Consider the following 21,872-nt stretch of genomic DNA (forward strand, 5'->3'; position numbering starts at 1 on the left):
CCAGCATAAACAGTCTCAGGTCTCAACAGAAGTAAAATGCCTGAAAACAATTGAGGGAAAACAAACATTCAGAACTTAGAATCTCTCTTCTACTTTTTCTTGGCTGACAGGGAAGTCTAACAGAAGTGATGAATTAATATTTTAACCTTTCAAGGATCAAGCTTCCACCTTCTTTTTGTCCATCTCAAAATCCTAGGGCATAGCACAACTTAATCCACACTCCTATTCAGCAGGGAACTCTAGCAAAGATTACACCTCCTGAAGTACAATACCCTCTAGGGCTCTTCCTAGAACTGACTGCACCACCTTTTAGTCAGTGCTAGTCTGTGATGAGGCAACTGAATCCTTTGTTAAGAACTTCCAAAATGAAAGAGAAGTACCAATTAATTGGTATTCTGACTGGGACTAATTCAAAGGTGTCTCCTAGTACCTTGGGATATGATGCATTCTACTTCGGAGAGAATCAATCAGTCAGAGATTGATGAAGGGGTGGTGAGGTCAGGTTTGCAAATACAGAACCATCTGCAGAGTCTCCTGGGTTGGTACCTGCAGCACAGTAATTTACAGGAGCAGGTGTTTCCTTTTAATCTACATTTTTTTTCTGCTGAAATTGTAACTTTATTGAGAAAGTGCCTGTAGTTTGCTATTAAGAGGGTACTTTGTTTATTGTTGCTATTAACTATTAACTGCTGAAAGGTTTCTGAAAGTTGTAGTAACCATGCTCCTAACATTAGGAAGAACAGAAGCTGTGATGTTAAACATGTAAGTTAATTAGACACATCTTCAGAAAGTTGCTATGCATAAACATACTAAAGACCAGAAGACTGTTTTAAAAAGTTATTTTCTTCTGAAAGGAGCCATTTCTTTCTGAATACAGGTGACTAAAATTATCATAGTCGTTAAGATAATTAATTTCTGTTTATAGCCATAAATATTTATAGAGAAAGGATGCTTTCTGAAACAAAATTTCAAGAATTCCAGCTGGAATTTCCCACCTGAACTGAGCTTGGTGGGATGGCGACTCTGGTAGGTCCCCTTTGGTTTGGATTCAAAGCATAGCAAAAGGTCACTAGAGACTACACCTGAATTCAAACTCAGGTTCCTGGCTTTCCTGCACTTCATTCCTGCACTCCATACATGTGCTCCAGCTCTACAATAATCCACATAATATCTTCTCTAGCCTAACATCTCTCAACCTGACTCCCAGATCAGACAAACTGTCTTTGCATCATTAACTCCAACTAGTGGCAAAACCTGAGGGCATTCCCTTAAGTATTTTAACTGTGGTGACATATTTCAGTCTCTACACAGGCACTGCACCTCCTTCTCTTCTTCCTGCTCCTCACAAACATACTTCATCTCCATCAAACTCCTTCCTCTTTACAATTCTAGAAATGTTCCTGAGAATTTTGTTGGGTTTGCTTAATGTATTTTATCTATCCTGTAATTCTTAACAGGACAAAAATTACATACGGGAAAGTGGTTTCTTGGTTTGGGTGTATCACCAAAAAAGGCAAAGAACACTGGAAAGTGGATAAAACTTAGGCTTACGTGATTCATGACATTAAAAAACGGGGACTGTTCTCCTTTGCCAATCAGTGAGGCAAAACCACAAGTCAAAGTGAACCTCTCACTAAAGAAATCACCAGTCTAAACTAAAGGTCTTAGACTAAAACTGACCTCTAGTAAAAATAAATAAATAAATCACACTTTTCTACTTTCTGGTAACATATTGGGTTTTGTTATTCCACTTTCTCATTCTTTTGAAAAATTTTAATTATATTTTGCAGTAAATTTTAGGAACTAAAAGAAGGACAGTGACTCAGCAATTGAGAAAAATCCTTTGGTTCTCCTTTGTTCTGTCTTTTTGTTGAAGTCTGGTAATTACTTTAAAGACAAATCTACTCCCTGGGGGGGAGGGGGGGGGCGGTGGAACAGAAGTCAGAATCAAACTGCTTAATTGGCAGATTTTTTTGGTTTTTAATTGAACTAATTTAATTTTTGCCTGATCTGGCATCACCCTTAATTCTCATTTAGTTTTCTTTTTTTTACTTCTGGGAAGGCTCCCTCTGTTTCTGGCATGTTTCCCTGTCACTCTGGTGAATATTGAGACAAAGAAATCTTCCCTTTCCCAGAAATAACTGCCTCATCTGTTGCTAATTTCCCTTCCTATCCCTTATGGACCACATGGCTCCTTTCTATGTCCTCTTGCTGTCATGAAATCTTTTATTTCCACCTTTTGCAAAATTTTCCAACCTTGATACCATCCTGCTGCCTACTCTCATCTAGATAACACAAAAGAAATGCAAAGTATTTTCATTAATACTTTAAGCAGATCTGTTAAGTGGCTTATTAAATTAAAAACACGGCTTCCCAATTTATTTTCATCCCTTTAAGCTGTACATTCATTCCATAGCAACAAGCTTATATGGTTCATGTTGCTCAATTTTTGTTTTTATTTTCTTATTTTGCTTACTTCCTCAGGGTTATGTGCTTTCTTCCTGACCCCTACATGAGCTATGGCTCTGCAAAGACACATACTGACGAAGTAAAATGAGCAAACATGCATTTAAATATTCATGTTTTGGCTGTTGGATCTAGCCAGATTTACTCAAAACTAACAGTGACCTGTAACTTAATGACCTGATGGTGACCGGACACATGATAAATAATTCTCAAGCACACACGAATTTTTGGAATTGTATTTTCCCTTCACATAATTTGCTCTTTATTAAGAGAGCAGCACAAGGAGTTCTGCAAATCTTCTGCACCAGAAACACTAACCAAAGAGACATTGCATTTCTGAACCTTCCACTTAGTATCTTCACTTAAATTTAACTCGTGATTTGACATTTTAATTTAATCAAAACAATGCAAGTTAACTGTTTTCTCAGAGAAACATTAAATTCCAAACTTTTATGTTACTAACTGTAATATTATACAGGCAGTTCCAGAAAATTCCCTCTTAAACAAAGTTTTATTTAATTAATGAGGAAGGTCTAGCAACCTCCTTTAAAGAGAGTCCATGAAAAGTCCATTATGATGAAGCCTGCAGAACTCAAAGACTGTATTTAGCATTATAAGGACTTAAAATTGTGCTATTGAAGATCACATGATACTAATATTTATTTAAATTATAGTAACCTCTTTACAGAAATCTACCTTTAAGTACTGTTTCCTTTCTGCATTTTCTGTGCAGATTTTGGGTTTTGGAAATTAACTTAAACATTCCTGTGCTCGTCTTTTTCTTGATGCAACTCGTGCGATTTTGAGTCTGAATTCTCATTTCAAGTGTAATTAGACATTTCATTTGGTGCTAAGGTAACTTAAATTTGAGCAAGATCCTGAATGCTAAGATAGTTAAGTTAGATTAACAATATACAGCTAATAAAAACACCAGGTAAATCCTTCACATGAAAATATAAAACAAGGCCAAATAATTCCAAATAATTTTATTTGAAGTTTGCACAACCTATTTTTTGCACTATGAAAGATGAACAGAATTTGTCACAATTAATTTCCTTTACTGTTGACTGAAAATTTGCAGTGTATTAAAGTATGTCTAGGTAATTACAATCACCAGGTCAACTCCACAATATTTCATCAGAGTAAAGTTGTTACTCAGAAAATGAGTGCTCTTTTTCTTGCCACTCTCAGCAGCCTTGCTTGTTTTGCATATGGTTGCATGTTTAATTAGCAATCCTTCTGTAAATGTCTGCAATTAGCACAACGATGATTAATAAAATAACTCCTTTAAAGCTCCATTTAGGCGGCAGAACTGCACAATCAGGTATAATTAATTCATCATTAATAAATCATGGCTGATTAACTAATCTGTTGATTACAAACACATTACTGCATAGTCTCCCACCTGAGCTCTGGTGATTTTTCTATCCTGAAGAGAAACAGAGACAAAGTAGCAGTAAACTATAAAAAAAAATGCATTAAGCAGCAGAGATATTGGTTGGGTCAGGATATTTAGATAGCAAGTATATTTAAAATTTACTGGGCTTTGTTCATTACTATTTCTCTAGAGTTAAAAGAAAAAAATAATTGTACTGTCTATTTGTTAAACGTGGATAGGTGAATAATAATCACTTCTTTAGTTCATTTATATTCTTAAAGAAGCTTTGTTTTTCATTTTTTTCCCCAAAGCCTCTTAGATTCACTCTTTGCATCAACCAGCAGGAAGCAGAAAATGCAGCAAAACAAGCCTGCAGTATTGCTCCTCGAGAAGATCCAGGTCACTAGCCAGACAGTGACCAATTTGCTTTTTAAGAAGGCAAGGTCAAGGTGGCTGCTAAATATGACATTGCAACGCTGCTGTTAAGCTGCCGCCATAGTCATGTCTTGCATTTGATAATAACTCCATGTTTACAAGCCCATTTCAGGTCCATGAACTTCAGCAATATTCAATAGGAAAGAACACGCATTTCCATTCCAAAATTCCTTTTGCTTACCATCCAGCTCTTGAGCTTTGTAGTGCAGTTAAATCACGTTTTTTATACATTCTGTGTAGCAGTAGGAGCTAGAAACTTCTACTTCAAAAGAACCATAGGATTTTCTCACTGTTAGTTGCCTCCAGATACTTGGGCTTAAGTAAGATGTAAGTAACAAGATATGATAAAATTCAAAATAACTGGAAATTGGGGAAGTTGGCACAACTAAGATCCTCATCATTTGCAGACATCCAGCTGTTCCCACAGTATGAAAATGCCTTTGAGTTGAAAACACTTCATGCTGAAATACTGCGAAGAAAAAGAACTAAAGCAAAGCTTAGGACAAAAGTGATTTGAAAAGGAAAACAGAGTTTTAGTTAGAGTAACTGAAACAGTTCAATATCCCTAATAAATCCAGAGAAAAACCAGAACACTAAAGGAAAAGGTGATAAAATCTGAAGCAGTAAACTTCATGAAGAAAATTACAGAAGCAGCTTTTAATTTAGGAGCAAATCTGCAGTCTTTGAAACACAGATTACATTGCTGTGACCAATAAACTTTTCTTGCAATTTTTAACCAGTTTCATGTGGATCACTATGTCAATCTCTTAACTCTTTCAGCTAAAATAGTAATTAAAAATAGACTAAGCAGCAGTACTACGAGCCATTGCAATACCATTCATCTTTGAAAACTACTGTTCATAAAAGCACATTTCTAAACCATTTATATTTTTTCATATTTTAATTCAAGTAAATTAATAAACATATGAGCATCATTTCAATATATGGCAGAGAAAAGATTTTTTTTTTTTTTTTTTTTTTTAAGGACTGTAGTTAGATTTCATGGAAAATGAAATGGAAAAATGAATGAAAGAAGACTGATTATTTTATCAGAGAAGTTTACAATTCAAGCCAGGAAGCAGGAATGGCTTCTAACATGGAATCTTGAAACAAAGAACAGAATCATTTAAAAGCAGAAAACCAAGACAGTTGTCAGTGGACATTTTCTGAGGTCAGTGTGCATATGAAGTGGCAAGATGAAAGTGAAGAAAACAATACTAAGGATCTTGAAGATTAGGAATATTTTCAAACAATTTTTAAAAATGAACAATAAGTAATCAAAGACTTGAGGACAGTGGTAATTCACTGCTTAGAACTAAGATATAATCAGCATAATATGAATAATGTGAAGGTGTGGGAGATTAGTTTTGGTTTTTTTTCTTTTTTTTTTTTTTCTTTTTTTTTTTTTTCAGAAAGTCAGGTTTCCTTTTAATACAAAAGTAACTCGGCCCGCAATGTCGACTCTTCCATCATCACGCAGTGAAATCTTCAACTCTCCTCCACGGTGGGAACATTGAAAAGCTAAATGGAAACAAGAATCCATGGTTAAAAAAACTAGTATCTATCACAAATTATTTAAAAATGGAAATGAGGCCTCTGTCTCCAGAAACAAAGCAGCACGAGGGCAAGCATTGTTCTAGGACACCCTGGATGGATTGTCTTTATGGATGAAGATTAGCTGAGAGTCTATCTCAGGCTAGAACTTGTCTATTAAGTCTGACAAAAATGCTAGTCAATACAAGTAGCAAAGGATGCTTTGATCTGATGCAGCCAAAGAAAGTTTGCTTTGTATATCTAAAGAAGCCTTTAGACCTACTATAAAGATTTTGAGAATTCTCCCATTCATAGGCTAGACAGTTTTTGTAGGTAAGAAGGAAGAACACTGACTATTATCTGCATAAGAATGAAGAATCACCTTACTAGTGCTGAACATCTGAAGTATATAGTAGGTTCAAAGGATGCTAATTATTTACCTATTTGGCTAATAGGTAAATAAAGGTCAAGTAGGCAGTGGAAAGTCTACAAAGAAACATAGATGCTGCTTCAGTTGTCACAAACTAAGACCAAATTCTTACACAGACAAGAAGAGCTACTGATTTATATAATCCTGAATATATAATTTAATGCAGCTGGATAAAGTTTAAGTAGAAAAAGCCTTCCACTTGTAAATAATTACAGAACTAAACTTTTGCCTGAACTGTTAAGTCATATACAGATCGGACGATAATGCTCACTTAGTAGGTTGAGTCTATAGACTTGTTTCAGTAATCCAATTCTAGTTGAACAACTACTTGAGCAGAAAATCATCTTGATCAGATGGCATTAAGCAAAGGTTTGAGCTTCACATAGTGTTGTTTTTGTAAAAGGCTGTAAACAGATGAAGAGGCAGGAATGTTTGCAGTCTCCTTACTCAATGAACTTTTAACAACTACAAAAGTCGTTCAAAGCTAACGGGCAGGTTTTTCCCCCCCAAACTCCCGATTTGTAAATTGGGTACTGATTGTATTCAGATCCCAACAGAGCACAGGATCTCACCGTTTAACAAACAGGGTATATATATCGTGAGCTTTAAAACAATTTCTCAGCCACAGCTGACAAGAATGCTCTTCCTTTTAACAGGATATTAGATTCCCAGACAAAGCAAACACTCCAAAAAAGGTGGAAACAGATTGAAATAGATACTTTCTATCTTTTCCATTTATAGAACCACTGGTTATTGTTTTTAACTTGTCAGAACATCTATGTATGGATTAATGCCTTCAATTGAGTAGTTTGGACTCTTACAAGGACTCAGACCATGCTAAATTTCATCAATTATTATTGCCAAGTGCGGATACACAGCTAAACTCTCCCTTGTGATGGCAGATCTAAATAAAAGACATCAATTATTTTAAATCTTCAGAGGTTGGTTGGTTGTTGGTTTTTTTTCTTTCTTTAAATGTGGAGCCAGTGCTGCCTGTTTCATGGCATCAAAAAAAAAAAAAAAAAGTAAAAAAAATAACCCACAAAAGCTTATACGAGAATTATACTTGACCTTTTTTTTCTCTCACACAGAAATACTGATATTTCACCCTATGTCTGGAGGTAAACAGAAATGTTACACTTGTGTATAAATGTGACATGGTCAATCTATAGGTTATTACCTGGAAAAGATGAAAGCTGCAATTACAACTCTGCAAAACTCTTCACTTCATGAGAATTCAAATTAGCAATAACTTAAATACAGGTAGATTTATTTTACCTTACTAAAGCAACTTCCTCACACATCAAAAAAAAAACCAAAACAAAACAAAAAAGTGAGGAGATTGAAAAGTTAGGAAAAGAAGATAGGACAGACTGTGTTGACTAAAAATTGTCCTGGATAAAGTCCTTTTACTTCACAATAACCTGGAAAGTCCTCCATAATCTGTTTTGTCCTATTAAATTCCTTATGCATCTTTATAAATGCTATCTTAGAAATGTGAAAACTATGTGAAGGGCTGGATGCAGAGACAGTTGCTAAATATTGCATTCATTAGCAATTATGAAAGTCTATACATCTAATATGAGAGATTATTTTTCTTTTAAATATTGCACTCTTCAAATGAAAAAAAGGCAAGGATTGATACTGAACTTTGATTTAACACTCAGCTTAAATTCAAGGACAGGTACGTAGTTTCAAGAAAGTTCATAAAGTATTTCACCTTGTAAAAAGACTGGAAAATTCTCTTTGCTGTTGATGTGGGTAGATGTTGTTTGACAATTTGGTCTGATAAAAGTAGGAAAAGAACCAAAACACAGGAAATTATGTCTGATACTTCATCGGAGATGCAACTGACCTCTTCCTAGAGGTCACAATACCCAGAAAGATCTGACAATAGATGTAGTGTTCCTTGTTTTTATATGATATTGTTATTATTTCATATGTGATCTATCTTGGAACTAACAGATCTTTCATTTTATGGAAGAAAGTACTCCTTTAATCTTGCAATAAAACATATCGGATATTACAGAAGCTACCAGAGAGGTTTCTAAAAAGTCAAAAGATGCTCTTATTTATTAATCTTCGGTGATATGGAATCTTCTTGATTGGCAGCCGTCTTTTCCAAACAATCTCATTAGTAACAGAATTCACCCCACTACCACATGATACTCCTCAGTCACATGCATGTAAAGAAAAGTTACTTCTCATAAACACACATAGAGACCACATGTTGATCAGATGTCTTATTCTCTTTAAATCTGTTTTGTATGATTTCTACCACAAAAGTTGTTTGAGGACATAAATGCATGAAATATGGGGGGGCAGGGGAAAAATGGGAAGATAGGACATTTTTTTTACTAATACATCAGAGAAACTGATTACAGTACCAATTGCCTTGCTGCTTGAGATAGTTTCTCTAAAACAGGAAACGGCACAGTGCATACAAAATACATAAAAATGCAGAACAGGTAGAAAGTATGACTTAAAAATACAGACAGAATTCCTGTCTAATTACTTAAAGAAGCAGTGTCTGTAAGACAGCATGGAAGAGTTTCGAAATCTGTATTAACATCTGAAAATGTCAAAAACTTCTGAGAAACAGATATCCATGAGGATGCATTGCAAAAGACAGTTTCTTCTCTTCAGAAAATATATTGAGACTTCCCCCCCCCCCCCAGCATTATGGAAACTATCACAGATTTCATAAAGTTATAAAATGGTTTGTGTTGGAAGGGACCTTAAAGATCACCCAGTTCCAACCCCCCTGCCATGGGCAGGGACACCTTCCAGTAGACCAGGTTGCTCAAAGCACCATCCAGCCTGGCCTTGAACAGTCCCAGGAATGGGGCAGCCCCAACTTCTCTGGGCAACCTGTGCCAGTGTCTCACCACCCTCACAGTGAAGGATTTCTTCCTTGTATCTAATCTAAATCTACCCTCTTCTAGTTTAAAAACATTCCCCCTTGTCTTATCACAACGTGCCCTTGTAAAAAGTTCCTCTCCAGCTTTCCTGTAGGCCCTCCTTTACGTTAATGAAAATACTGATACCTGTGTTCCAAATACCCAAAATGCAAGCCATAAAGCCTAAGAAGTAAAATTCCATTAAAACACATTGTTGTGGTTTATGCCCAGCCAGAAACTCAGAACCACACAGTCGCTTGCTCACTCCCCTCCTTTTTTCTCCCCCAGCTCCCGGAGGGATGGGGAGGAGAACTGAAGGAATGTAACTCCCATGGGTTGAGATAAGAACATTCTGGTAGCTAAGGCATAATACAAACCTTCTACTGCTACCACCAGTAATAATAATGATAAGGGAAATAACAAGGGGAGAGAATACAATTGCTCACCACCTGCCGACCAATACCCAGCCCAACCCGAGCAGCAATCTGGCCTTCCGGGTAACTCCCCCCGGTTATATACTGGGCATGATGTGCCATGGTACAGAATACCCCTTTGGCTAGTTTGGGTCAGGTGTCCTGTCTCTGCTTCCTTCAGGCTTCCCGTGCCCCTCCTCCCTGGCAGAGCATGAGGCTGAAAATTCCTTGGTCAGAGTAAACATTACTTAGCAACAACTAAAACCATCGGTGTTATCAGTGTTGTTCTCAGGCTAAAGCTTAAAACACAGCACTGCACCAGCTACTAAGAAGGAGAAAAATGACTGCTATAGCTGAACCCAGGACACACATAAACAACATAATCCGATATCCACCAAGCTTCAATTATGATGAAAGGTCCAAAGAACTAAAATCCAAAATCTGAGATCAAAAACTAACTACAGAGAATTACAATCCAGAAACTGACACTTCAAACTCCCAGAGGCATGATGCGTCATGTTGGTGGGTAAGAAAAAAAGCAATTTCTTAAAGATTACTTCACACAAAATATTACATAATAGAATCATAGTTTGGGGTGGAAGGGACCTTAGAATCATTTAGTTCCAATCCCCCTGCCACAGTCAGGGACATCTTCCACTAGACCAGGTTGCTCAAAGCTGTGTCCAACCTGGCCTTGAACTTTTCCACAGATGGGGCACCCACAACTTCTCTGGGAAACCTGTTCCTGTGTCTCACCACCCTCATAGTGAAGAACTTTTTCCTTATGTCTAATATTCTACTTATATTGAGAAAATGGATAGGGAGTTATTGCTACAGTTTGGATTGTAGTAATAATGTAAGTTTTTCCTTTTCTAGCGAGCAGCTTTCACAAAAATGAGCAGCTTTGCAAGAAAACAGTTTCTCTTACCAAGCATTTCTTTCTTCCCCAGCTGCTCCGACCAGTAGCTGCTTAAAACAGCATGGGCAGATCCTTAAAAGAAATTGGCAAATAAAGTATAAAATTAAATTGGAATCACTACCTTAGAGAGCAAGAACATTCAAAGTCTAAACATCATAAACAAATCAAGTGCCACATGTGTGTTTAGGGCAAAACACCTGAAAGTTTGCACAGCAGACAGAACTTAAGGCTTTATCATTTAATTTATTTATGATAAAGCAGTACTACTTCCTCATCCTCTGGCTTCAATGGAGATTTTGCCTAGGTGAGGGCTTCGTGATTAGCCACAATTGGTAAGAGCACAAATAGTACCAATTACAATACTTGACCCAAAGTACTCATTTGTTTACCAAAAGTGAAGTTTCCTAATAACAGAATCTTAAAATATTAAATTCGAAATATGATTCATATAAACATGATGTTATTCAATGAAACACGAACAGCTCTCCATCAAAAATGTGAATAAGCTTTTGGATATTTTTTAAAAATAGAACAGGTAGATAGAAGTCATTGTGTAAAACAGAAGTATTTCCTCTCCTAACAGTTTTCACAACAAAACCTCAGCAATTGCTTTCAGTCTTGAATGATGGTAAGTATCAGGATGTAACTCAAGGCAAAATGTAAGGTCTCACCACAGCTTCTGAAAACTAAAAGACCAATTTCTTGTTTCCTGACCAGCAGATGGCTTAAAAACTTAGGATGACTTCTCAGATTCATAGCTAGAGATGCTGCTGCAGTCTACATTAGCAGCTAGGAGCAAAGACACTCTGCTGGAAACCCTGCTGCAAAGTAACTATGAGGGCTCAAGGAGACCAGGACATGTAGCATTATTAAGAAATCATTACAAAAGAAGTATCATACAAAGCCATAACACTGTTAAAAGTATACTTCAGCAATACAAAAAAAAGTTTGGTTTCTAGAAAAGAAAGGACACTTAAAGAGGGGAGACAAGCAACAGCAAGCCGAGAAGAATCTCAGAGATTCCGGACACTTCTAGCTTTTCCTACATATAATAGAATCATAGAATAGTTAGGGTTGGAAAGGACCTTAAGATCATCTAGTTCCAACCCCCCTGCCATGGGCAAGGAAAATATCAGTACTAGTCTTCCCATAAATCCTTAGGAAGGAGCTCTGCAGTTAGATACATCTACGAGACTCTGTCCCCAGCTTTATCAAGAATGCAGGACTGAGAGTAAGAAATAATTGAAATTCATGGCTTCTATTTCTTTGCAAACTTTTCTTTCTGCTAGGAGTGTTGAATAACTAGTATTATTCCAACAAAGAAAGTTTTCTCTTTATTTAGCAAAACATTTAATGAACATTTTTGACTAAGTTCTCAGCTGAATAATAATTAACCTGTGATTAACTGGTACCTAAGCAAATAACATCATTCTGTAGCAAGCATCATCACACCTACAGAGTAAAGTATCAAAGCAACAGGCAGAGAACAAGCCTTCCTGCCCCTAAATACACAACTAGCTGAGTTCATACTATTCATAGGCATGAGAATATCCACAATAAGTGTCAAGAAATGAGGACAGCTCAGCTGAAGTGCAAAAATAAATACAGACACCAACACAAGTGGATACAAACTTCTACTGCAATATTCATTCAATACTAAACTAGCCTCTCACTTTTCTCTAATTGGAATACTTCAGGGAAAAGACCTGAAAAAAGATACAGGAATATCTGGCCTGATCACAGTAAGAAGCTGATTTTTTCTGCAAGAGTTGGCACCAATCCTGAAAGTTTTCAGTATAATGAGCACACTCCTGCTATCCATACAGAACAGCCGTTTATAAGAGAGATTCCAAAGTACAAAACAAAATTAATAAAGATTAATAAGAACCTTCCAATTGAACTGAAACAAGTGTAAGTCAGTTATCACCCAAACACATACCTGTAACAGGGTCCTCTAGAACTCCATACCAAGGTGTAAAATATCTGGAGTAAAAATCATGGCCTTTCTGTTTTCCAGTGGAATTTCCCTTAAGAGTAAGTATGAGCCCTTTCACCTTTCCTGTCTTTTCAGCTGACAAAAAGTGTTGTGCGCTCACTTGCAGTTCTTCCAACACAGACCTGGAATATAAGTACAGAATTTTAATAGCCCATATTCTTCATTTTACATGAAGTATTGAAAAGGAGCTACAAAATCATCTTATCTATAATCCCAAAACAACAACAGTAAAATGTTAGAAGAACAAGATTCCTAGCATTGCCCTACCAATGTAATTTGACAGAAGACCACCCTGAATATAATATGCTCTGATTGAGTGGAGAAAGCAGTTCAAGCCATGCATTTCCTATTTATTTCTGAAAACGGAGCATGCTGGAATATTAGCTACAAAAAAGCACTCTTTTGTTTCAATGTTTAACAATTTAAAGAAATACTTCATCACCACAGAATACAAACAGTAAGCACTCCAACTCCTTTCAGAGAAAGCAAATAACACCACTCAGATCTTCATGGGATTCTAAAGCACTTTACAACAGTCTCAAGTCAAGTGAAGTTGCAGATACAACAAAATAAAGTCTGAAAGAGTAACAATAATAAGTACACAGCTGCTGATATTTCTATCTCCCAGCTAGCCTTTAAATCTAGAATCTTTAAACATTAGTTAGGCCAAACTTTAAGTGAAAATAATAGTAATTTGGCCTGATTAACAAAGTTGTGTTTCGGCAATATATATTCAAATGATACTTGACTTAAGAATGAAATACTTAAGTCAATCTCTGAGATTAACAAATGCTTTGGAATCTGAACTGGAATCTCCTCTATAAAGCTACTTACAATGCTGTTAAGTACATGTAAGCAGATTACAGTCAAATATGAGTAAGAATCCGTGGCCTTCTGTCTCACGAAACAGACCTCTAAGCTATGCAACTATTACCTCTTAATTTGAGAAGCAAGACTCCTAATTTCCTGCTACGCTACTGGATCATTTTTTTACTCAGATAGATGGGGAAGGAAAACACACCATTGTTAAAACTGTTTCCTACACCTCCGCAGGTTCAAGAAGCTCATATTAGAAGATAAAATACTTAACACAGGAGCTTAAATAAAGAGTTTTTAATCTTCACCTGTTTTAAAACTAGATAAACCAGCCTAGTATGTAAGGAATGGAGGTTAAACAAGCAGACTATTTCTGTACATTTGATTTAAAAAAAAAATAAAAATTAAAGAAAAGCATACGACACCTTTCATAAGCATCACTGAGGCGGACTAAGAGATTCTTTGTGTCAGAAGAGTAACGAAGATCTTGAACAATCATGTCACCAGCAGCTGCCTGGTGTAAAAATTAAAGGAGACCAAGAAAACATCATCATTTGAATATGAAATATTATCTTCTCAACATTTTCGTAGAACACATTCCCTGCCATAACAGGGCTTATGCGAAGTCTCACATACAGCCGTAAAGTACATGCAAGCAAGAAAAGTAAATGCACCAAGTGCATGAGTGGATATAGGTAGGTGCTAAGATCTCTGTGTATGTCAATTCAGAAAGAAATTCAGGGACCCAGAAGAGGACAAGGACACTAGATTGCCCTCACATGCATACAATATGCTGAAAATGCCACAGAGAGAAATACTGACACTGTAGGCAATGGTAGTGGGAGACAAACGTTCCACTGCATCATTTTGGAGAATATCATTTCCTGAGCTGCATGACTCAGACCTTCAAAGTTCAGTGTTTCAAGTTCAGGAGTACTGAACATTACGCAAGGCCGTGTTGACACTTTTCAGCCATTTTTAATATATAACTATTATAAACGTGCTTCTAAACCATATATAGATTCTTTTTTTACCTTTATTAACTCTTCTACTTCCTGAAGTACCTGAGAAAGAAAAAAAAAAAACCACACTGTAAAAAATAGAAAATATATATGTATGTATCTATTCAACTACAGATAGATATACTTACATACACATGTAAACATAAACTCGTACTTTCCTTGAAAGCATTTAACGACTAAAATTTTGACTGACCTGTGGGCAGGTTAAATAAAGTGGTAAGTCCAGGACAATATGATCTTCCACTTGTCTGGCTCTTAATTCCCCACTCATTGTCACAAATGTGAGAATTGAATTTGTGTTTTCTAGAAAGAAAAAACATTGCAACATTATCAAATCTGAATTTAAATTATTACAGTTCTTAGAGTAGCTCAGTCAGAAAAAGTTAGTTATGCAGCTAAAATACAGTAACTACAGTAAACCTGTACTCTGAGACAAAATTCCCAACTAACTCAATAAATAAACTGCTGAGGCTAATAAACACAGCAACTGCAAGGAATCTTTTCTGCATGTTTCTAGAATGAATGGAAATCTCTTTTTAACAGAAACAGCAATATTCCATATTCATCAAATTCCCAGATGACATTTGCATATTTAGTATTTTTTTTAAACAAGAATAATAGCAGGGCATCAGAATCTGAGTGCAGGCATCAGACTACAACCTTGTAATTACAGAGCAGTTGCAAATGACAATACCTAAGGTAACTCCATATGTGTTCTCTAAATGTTCTGAATATTTAATTGCCTTTGTTGTAGAAAATAGAGATTTTTTTTAATTAGAAGTAAATTTTCTGAAAAGTTATAGTAATAGATAGCTTGTAAGCATACTTTGTGTGTGAAACAACACAGCAGCTGCTGCAAGTGTAGCATGACCACAGAGAGGAATTTCTTTGGCTGGGGTGAACCATCTGAGTCCAAAGCAGGAACCTTGAAAATAAAATTTAGTGTTATTAAGTCGAAGAAGTCTCAAAACTTTATGTAGAATGACAACATTTCAGTTAATCAAAATGCATGTTATAATCAGTCTTGGTCTTAAACACACTTTTAGGAACCTATTTTGTACTGACTTTCAGAATAGCTATTGCTTTTCAGTCAGGTCAACAGTAAGAGACTACTACTAAGAGAGGAAAACTACTTGGTTACAAAAGCAAAGGAGCTGCAGAGCAGAAATGTCTGTCTGCCTGAGAACTAAGCCTGTGAACCAGAGGCATTCTTGAGAAGTGCAACTGGCACCTTTGAAGTGCTGCTGGCTAGCTACAAACTGGAGACATGCTGAGATATCATAGGTTAGCACACAAACAACAAACTTAACAGCAACTTATCACCTAGAAAGGTGAAAAATAATCTGCAAAAAGGGAAAAAACATTCTGAGAAAGTAAAATTGGTAACTGCCACCAGCTGTTCTAACTGAAACAACAGGACAACAGTCTGGAAAAACAAAAACTGGTTTGAGAGAATAGAAAACACCATCATCTATTGCCTGTTTCAGGTAAAACCCAGGAATTTACAGCATTTACTGGCTTCTTGAAGTGCTAGTGTCCTATGTTCTCTTATGTCTCTATGATAAAAAACCTAGTTAATTCTTACCCAAAATGGAACTTCTCTCTCCGACAACTTTCTCTGCTGCATATATCCTTTAGGGGTTAGACAGTTTTATTGCTATAAGTGAAATTTTATCAGAGCTAGATCAGTTATGAATTATTTTGCTTAAACCACCAGTCAAGTCTGGTAAAAGCCTCTAATGTATACTAACTCTTCATTTCACTAGAAATCATATTTCTATTTGTTGTTTAAAAAAACTGGAACCGAAGTGCACTATAGTTGGATTCCTGTAGCTTTTGCAGACTTACTCCACAGCACTTAAGATAATGCTTATGAAAATATATTCCAAATGAATAATTACCAAACACAACTAAAAGGTGCAAAAGAAACAAATGATATCTAAAAAAACCCAAACAAGTCTTGTCATCACTCCTGTGAAAAATCAGTGCATTAAAATCAGTCCCCTCTCCAATGAAAACAAATAGAATCCCAACAAAACCTAGTGGATGAAACTAATGAGCGTGGCAGAGAACTGCAGACACAGAACCCAGCTGTAAGCCTGTCCTGTAGTGTTAATGCACTCCCCAAGTGGAAATTGTGGCTGAAAGCAGGAGGAAATGGAGTCAGCCATGCCCAACTGGAGACAGACAAGCTACGTGACCCAGAACACTTGCCTGAATGCTGAGACATACAGTCGTGCTCAGACCGAGAAGACATTTTGTACTCTCATAAATTAATGTAACCCCAAAATAATGTAGATTTTTTTTAAATTAAAATTAAATTAAATGCACTGATCACAAACTCATACTCCTGGCAAAAACACACTCTTTGTCCAGCAGTCCTTAAGACATCAATTAATGTTCCAGAACAGATGATAGTCTCACGAATGACATTCTGATGTGTCTGGTCTACTCTTGCTCTACCACCCCTCAATACACATTCTCAGGTGTAGCTCAGTCGTTAAATTTCTTTGAAAAAATTGTGCAATTCTTTGGCAGTTGCATGGGTCTGATGTCACAAATTCTAGACCCATTAATACCAAAAGCACTTTAATGAGAAAGAAACTCGCATTTCATATGATGTTGGATATAAACAACTTGAAAACAAATAAACGTGTTTAAATGTATTGGCAAGGTGTTAACATGAAAAAATGTTAACATGAAAAATGAAAAGTGTTATCACTTCTTGATTCAAGCAATTAGTCTAACCCTAAAACAAATTCTAATTTATTAACAATAAGAGTAAATGAGGATAGTTACAACTGTAAGAAAATCCTCTTTAATAACAGAGAATGTAAAAAATCCAATCTCTGAACAATCTAATGATAAAGAACAGTTTCTTTGCATACTGTTCTAAGGCCTCTTTCATACAGCCAGTAACTCCAAAGCTGTTCATACCTCTCTTCTACTATGTTGTATCAAAGCGAGGGCATGCCAACACAAATACCTTAACATGGAACCAAACTCCAGGCTAGCGGCTTCCAGCCCCTTGGCTCTTGCTACCACACAACTGCAAAGTGAGCAGATTCAGCAAACTGATTCAGCAGGAAACTAATCCACAAACCTATTTAGAGTGGATTCTGTATTTGTCTGATATTTTCTGTCTATCTTGTCTAGTGTCCCTCCATTTCCTCTCCCATCATATATATACGTCCTCACAAAGAACACCAGCAAAGTCTCTCCTCTCAAAACAATCGAAAGAGTAACCTAACGTGCTTCCTTTGGGCAACTTCTGATTTCCCAGTTTTGTTGGAAACCTGTATATTCCAGTACTGGCTCCACAGATAGCTTACAAGATTTTGTGACAAACTCAAACAATAGCTTACGGTTACCCCAGTGATGACTTCCGGAACAGCCAAGCCAGATTCTACTCACTTTGCAGTCTTGTGCATGTGGAATAACCACGTTCCATCTCTATTCTTCTGAAGAAATTCTCTCAGGAGATTATTAATAGTAAGGGAGCTACTAATTGAAGGATCTTTGCATAGAATTTTCAGAAGATTTTCTATATACAACTTGCTTATTTAAGTGTATAAAGACACTAAAACAAATGGTCTAATTTATGAATAATAAATGATTGTATATTGTAAAATGAATTTGACGTAAAGCACAAATACTTTAAAGAAATGCAAAAGGCTTATTATCTTCTTAAGAAGATACATCACAACTTCAAGATTTTGCTTTGGCTGTCTTAAAAATTACCACCATTCCTTATAAATGCACACACACTGTTTCCTATTCCCTTGTGAGAGATTGTGGTGGATAAACAGAACCACTCACTTTTGGTAAAGTCATCTCCAGGGTGCAGTTTTCTGACGAAAGCAGTTTCTGAAAGGTTCATTTCTGTTGCAATTTTTTGGTGCAAATCTTCATCCAAGTCCTAATGATGAAACAATAAATCCAATTAAAAGCAGGCCAAGAAATGCATAATCAAACCTTCTGTCACATAAACAGTCGTTTCATTTTCTATTATAATAAAACAGATTTTTAGTTCAAAATACTGAGAGTAAAAAAAACCCACAAACTTTACCCATAAAATGGGGTAAGTCGTTCAATCATTGTGATAAATAGGCATTTCTAATATCTGTCTTATTAGTTTACAAATTCTTGGAATACATGGAAAATAAAATCACCAAAACCCTAAACTCAGTCTTTCCATGAACATGAACCTTTTTTTTTAAGTTATAAGTCACACTGAGAAGACATTATTAACACGATCTAAAATTAACTACAATTCTATTCTTATAACTCTGAACAATCCATGCCAGCAAGAGGTATGTAGTAATCGCTGGGGCAATGACCAAGATGGCTGATCAGTGCTTATGGCTGTACCCTCGATACTCTTCTTTAGAGAAGGGGAACAATACGAGAAGTCAGAAGAAGCTGAGGGGAGATAAACTGAAAAACAAAAAGGCTGGAGCTCACTACATTCTGCTCTAACTCCCTGCAGCTTTAAACCCTGGGAAGGGTTCAAAAGCGAACACTGATACCAGGACACGCGAGTTGCAGTGACTGTATAAAATTCTACTTCACCCTTGCTCCACTGCTTTTCCCCCCCCAGTTGTGGTGACTAAGAATCTGGTCTAGAAATATGGAAACACAAATGAAACAAAGTACTATGTGGACGTGGTTAGGTTCAACCTCTGAGAGATAAGTAAAGTTAACAGGGCAAATTTTTATTTCCGTTAACAACGTTAATCCTTTTCATATTACAGATATGAAACAACTACTAATGTGTATCATAAACCTGTATTTGCAGAGTGAATTCTATGCAGTGAAACAACATTCTAACCTTTTACAGTAACAAGCACCTCTCCTTTATTCCAGGACAACAGTTCTGACCGTCAGTTATTTTAAAGATACTAAACCAGAACAAAGACCAACCAAAAGGTTATTAAAAATAATAGAACTTTATTGCAATACTGCCATCCTGTGGCAGTTCTGAAACAAAGAAAGAGCTCGTTTTGCCATTCTTGCATTACTCCCAACGGTTGTTGTAAAACATCTGCTGAGACTCTGAAGGGAACAGAAGTATTGCCATTAGCTGCACCTTGCTTTCTTGGAGCTTAGAACAAAATTATGAATTAGAACATCAGCTTCAACTATGACACTAAACCCTCTAGCCCCAGGTACAAAGGCAACACGCAAGTAAGTTGCCCCCACAATATGTTAATGTAATAAAGTAAAATTAATATGAAAATGCACTTAGAAGCTCATAGTTTTAAAGTAAGTTCATTCTGAGAGGGAGTATTTAGATTTCAGGTAGCCAAAAATACCTCTGAAGCGAGATATTCTCAGTCATAACTTTAGCTGATCTGGCAAGTAGGCTATATTGTACAAGATGTACATAGGCTTAGAAACACCTAGAAAGGATTCATATTATCAGTTCAAGCTACTGCCATTGACTGCTCTAGATATATTTTCTTACTTACAATTTTCGTGAACTGTTATTATACAAATAATACAAGGCCTATTTGGCAGAAATTGTCAACACTGTACCAGTTAGAACCAACTCGTTCAGAACACTTTGAAGAGGAAGACATCTACTGTCAATTGCACCAAAACTACCATGCAACTTCGAAGCAATAAAACTGACTGTTGAGACAAGGAAGTACAAAATGAAATATAATCCTTCATAAATAAGAAAATTCAGTTCTAAGTAACATTAAGCTTGGTGGCTTTGTAACAATAGCAATGGAAAGTATCATAGGTGAATATTTCATAATAATCAGCCAAAACCGGACTAAGTGGTTGCTGACACAACAACAAAACTTTCCAAACCTAAAAAGCCCAACCATAAGAACATAATAAGGATCCTTGTATAAGATAAATCGTTGTAGCTGACATAGTTTTAGAACCTTATGACCTTCGTACAAAATTTACTGTAAGCAAATCAGGACTGTAGATAAACAGTATCTGAAACCAGCAGATGCTCAGGAGGTGCTGTAGCGAAGTTAACTGATAAGCAGAAGGATGCGGAGAAATCACTCATTTCTGTCAGCAATGTTACCAAACCAATTAAGCTGGCATAAGCATTTATCTACTGCGCATGCTTCAAAGACTTCCAGAACAAGAGTTCAAGGAACAGCCAAGTGATGAAGATTGTTGGAAGAAGTAAAACGACCACCAAAGACCACTACCACTTTGTTATGCGCATGCGAAAATAGGCGCGGAATTATGTAAAACGATTCTCGCAAAACTAATGCATATGTATGACGTTTACTGGAAATGTACTGAATATGTATGTTAAGCAACAACATAATCATGGTCTGTTTGATGCTTAAACGAGAAACACTAGGAAGAGATATCCCCCGTGTCTCCCAGCGCTGCAATAAAGAATACCTGCTTGTCAACAAACTTCGTCGGCGAGTTCTACTAATCACTGTGGAAACTTGACTAAAGCTGAACCTGACACACTAACGGTGTGTCAGTATAGACATATATATATATGTCACTAACGGCTCTGACAGTATAGACCTGTCAGAGCCAGGTCTATACTCTCTATCTTTCTTTCCATAAAAACAAAAAACAAAATTAAAAAATAAAAAAAAAAGGTAAAAAACTCAAAACGAACCACAAAACCCCCACACCAAAATCACAAAAATCAAACCTCACACTCTTAGCTAAAAAGTTAATAGTTCAAAAAACTATTGATTTACCGCATTTCTTTTCAGAGATTTCATTCTTAATTCAGTTAGAATAAAACCAGTATGTTCCCTAATAAGAATAAATTTAAACCCCCACAAAAAATACAAAGCATGTCTTGTATGAAATCGTTCTGATAGAAAAAGCGCACCCCTGTGCTACCTTCTGTATATTCTTGAGCAAAAGCGAACACTTTCAAGCAGAACTCCTGAGTAAAGCAAGCAAAACCTAACGTAGTGCTGAGCGCTCAGGTCAAGTACAGAATGGTAAATGCCATTACAGTCCCTCTAAAGTAGTTGTGGGTTTTAACTTACATTTTCAAGCAGACAAACTGCCGCAGGATTTCCACAAAACGGCCGGTTTGTAAATGCATCAACCGTAAAAACAGGAATTTGCATTGTCGTTTGCGCCTATTTAGTCTTAACACGGTTTCCTGCAAAGTGCTTTCTAACCTGTTTTATCCCCAGATGATAGCAAAACTCTTATGTTCCCCTAACGGCAGGAGGAGCCAGCTGCCCCCATCTCGTCACTTCCGAGTACATACACGGACACAAGCGTCTTTCCACACCCGCAGCGCTCAGCGCCGATTTTCAATTCCTTAGAAAAGCTTTTAACCTCCCCTTTTGTATCGACTGCTGCCAAGCTCCAGAACGCTCCCAGGAACTCTTCCACCGCAGAGCCCGCCCCAGCGGGTTCCCCCAGGTCTGGCCTGCCGTGGGTTCACCACCGCTGCAAGCAGCCATTGCGTGAACCCACCCGCCCTCCCAAATCCGGGCCAGGGGAGCCGGCCACTTTGCGCGACACACTGGAGGGGACTGTCAGCCAACCGCCGCCTCTGTGAGGCGATCCCTAAGCGGCCATTACGGGCACGCACCACCGC

At 36.8% G+C, this 21,872-nt stretch overlaps 1 protein-coding gene across 1 annotated transcript; it reads right to left on the bottom strand.

Moving 5' to 3' along the window:
- Positions 1-602: 602 nt before the first annotated feature.
- Positions 603-21,871, bottom strand: PBLD (phenazine biosynthesis like protein domain containing). The gene is made up of 9 exons (XM_030487086.1): positions 21,307-21,871; positions 18,128-18,227; positions 15,135-15,233; positions 14,502-14,611; positions 14,321-14,350; positions 13,712-13,800; positions 12,414-12,592; positions 10,484-10,546; positions 603-5,800 (listed from the first exon to the last, which is right to left on the bottom strand). The coding sequence occupies exons 1-9, from the start codon at positions 21,388-21,390 to the stop codon at positions 5,688-5,690; spliced, it is 867 nt and encodes a 288-aa protein (XP_030342946.1). The 5' UTR covers positions 21,391-21,871; the 3' UTR covers positions 603-5,687.
- Between the last annotated feature and the right edge of the window lies 1 nt (position 21,872).

Source organism: Strigops habroptila, chromosome 5 (assembly GCF_004027225.2).
Source record: "Strigops habroptila isolate Jane chromosome 5, bStrHab1.2.pri, whole genome shotgun sequence".
Taxonomy (NCBI): Eukaryota; Metazoa; Chordata; class Aves; order Psittaciformes; family Psittacidae; genus Strigops; species Strigops habroptila.

Bases quoted from the DNA above. Each gene is read 5' to 3' on its own strand.
- PBLD (XM_030487086.1), bottom strand. From the start codon at position 21,390: ATGCAAATTCCTGTTTTTACGGTTGATGCATTTACAAACCGGCCGTTT. The intron at 14,612-15,134 runs GTATGCTTACAA...TTTTCTTTCTAG, and splicing joins TGTGTTGTTTCACACACAAA to AAAACACAAATTCAATTCTC. The intron at 5,801-10,483 runs GTAAGAGAAACT...GTTTCCATTTAG, and splicing joins GGGGAAGAAAGAAATGCTTG to CTTTTCAATGTTCCCACCGT.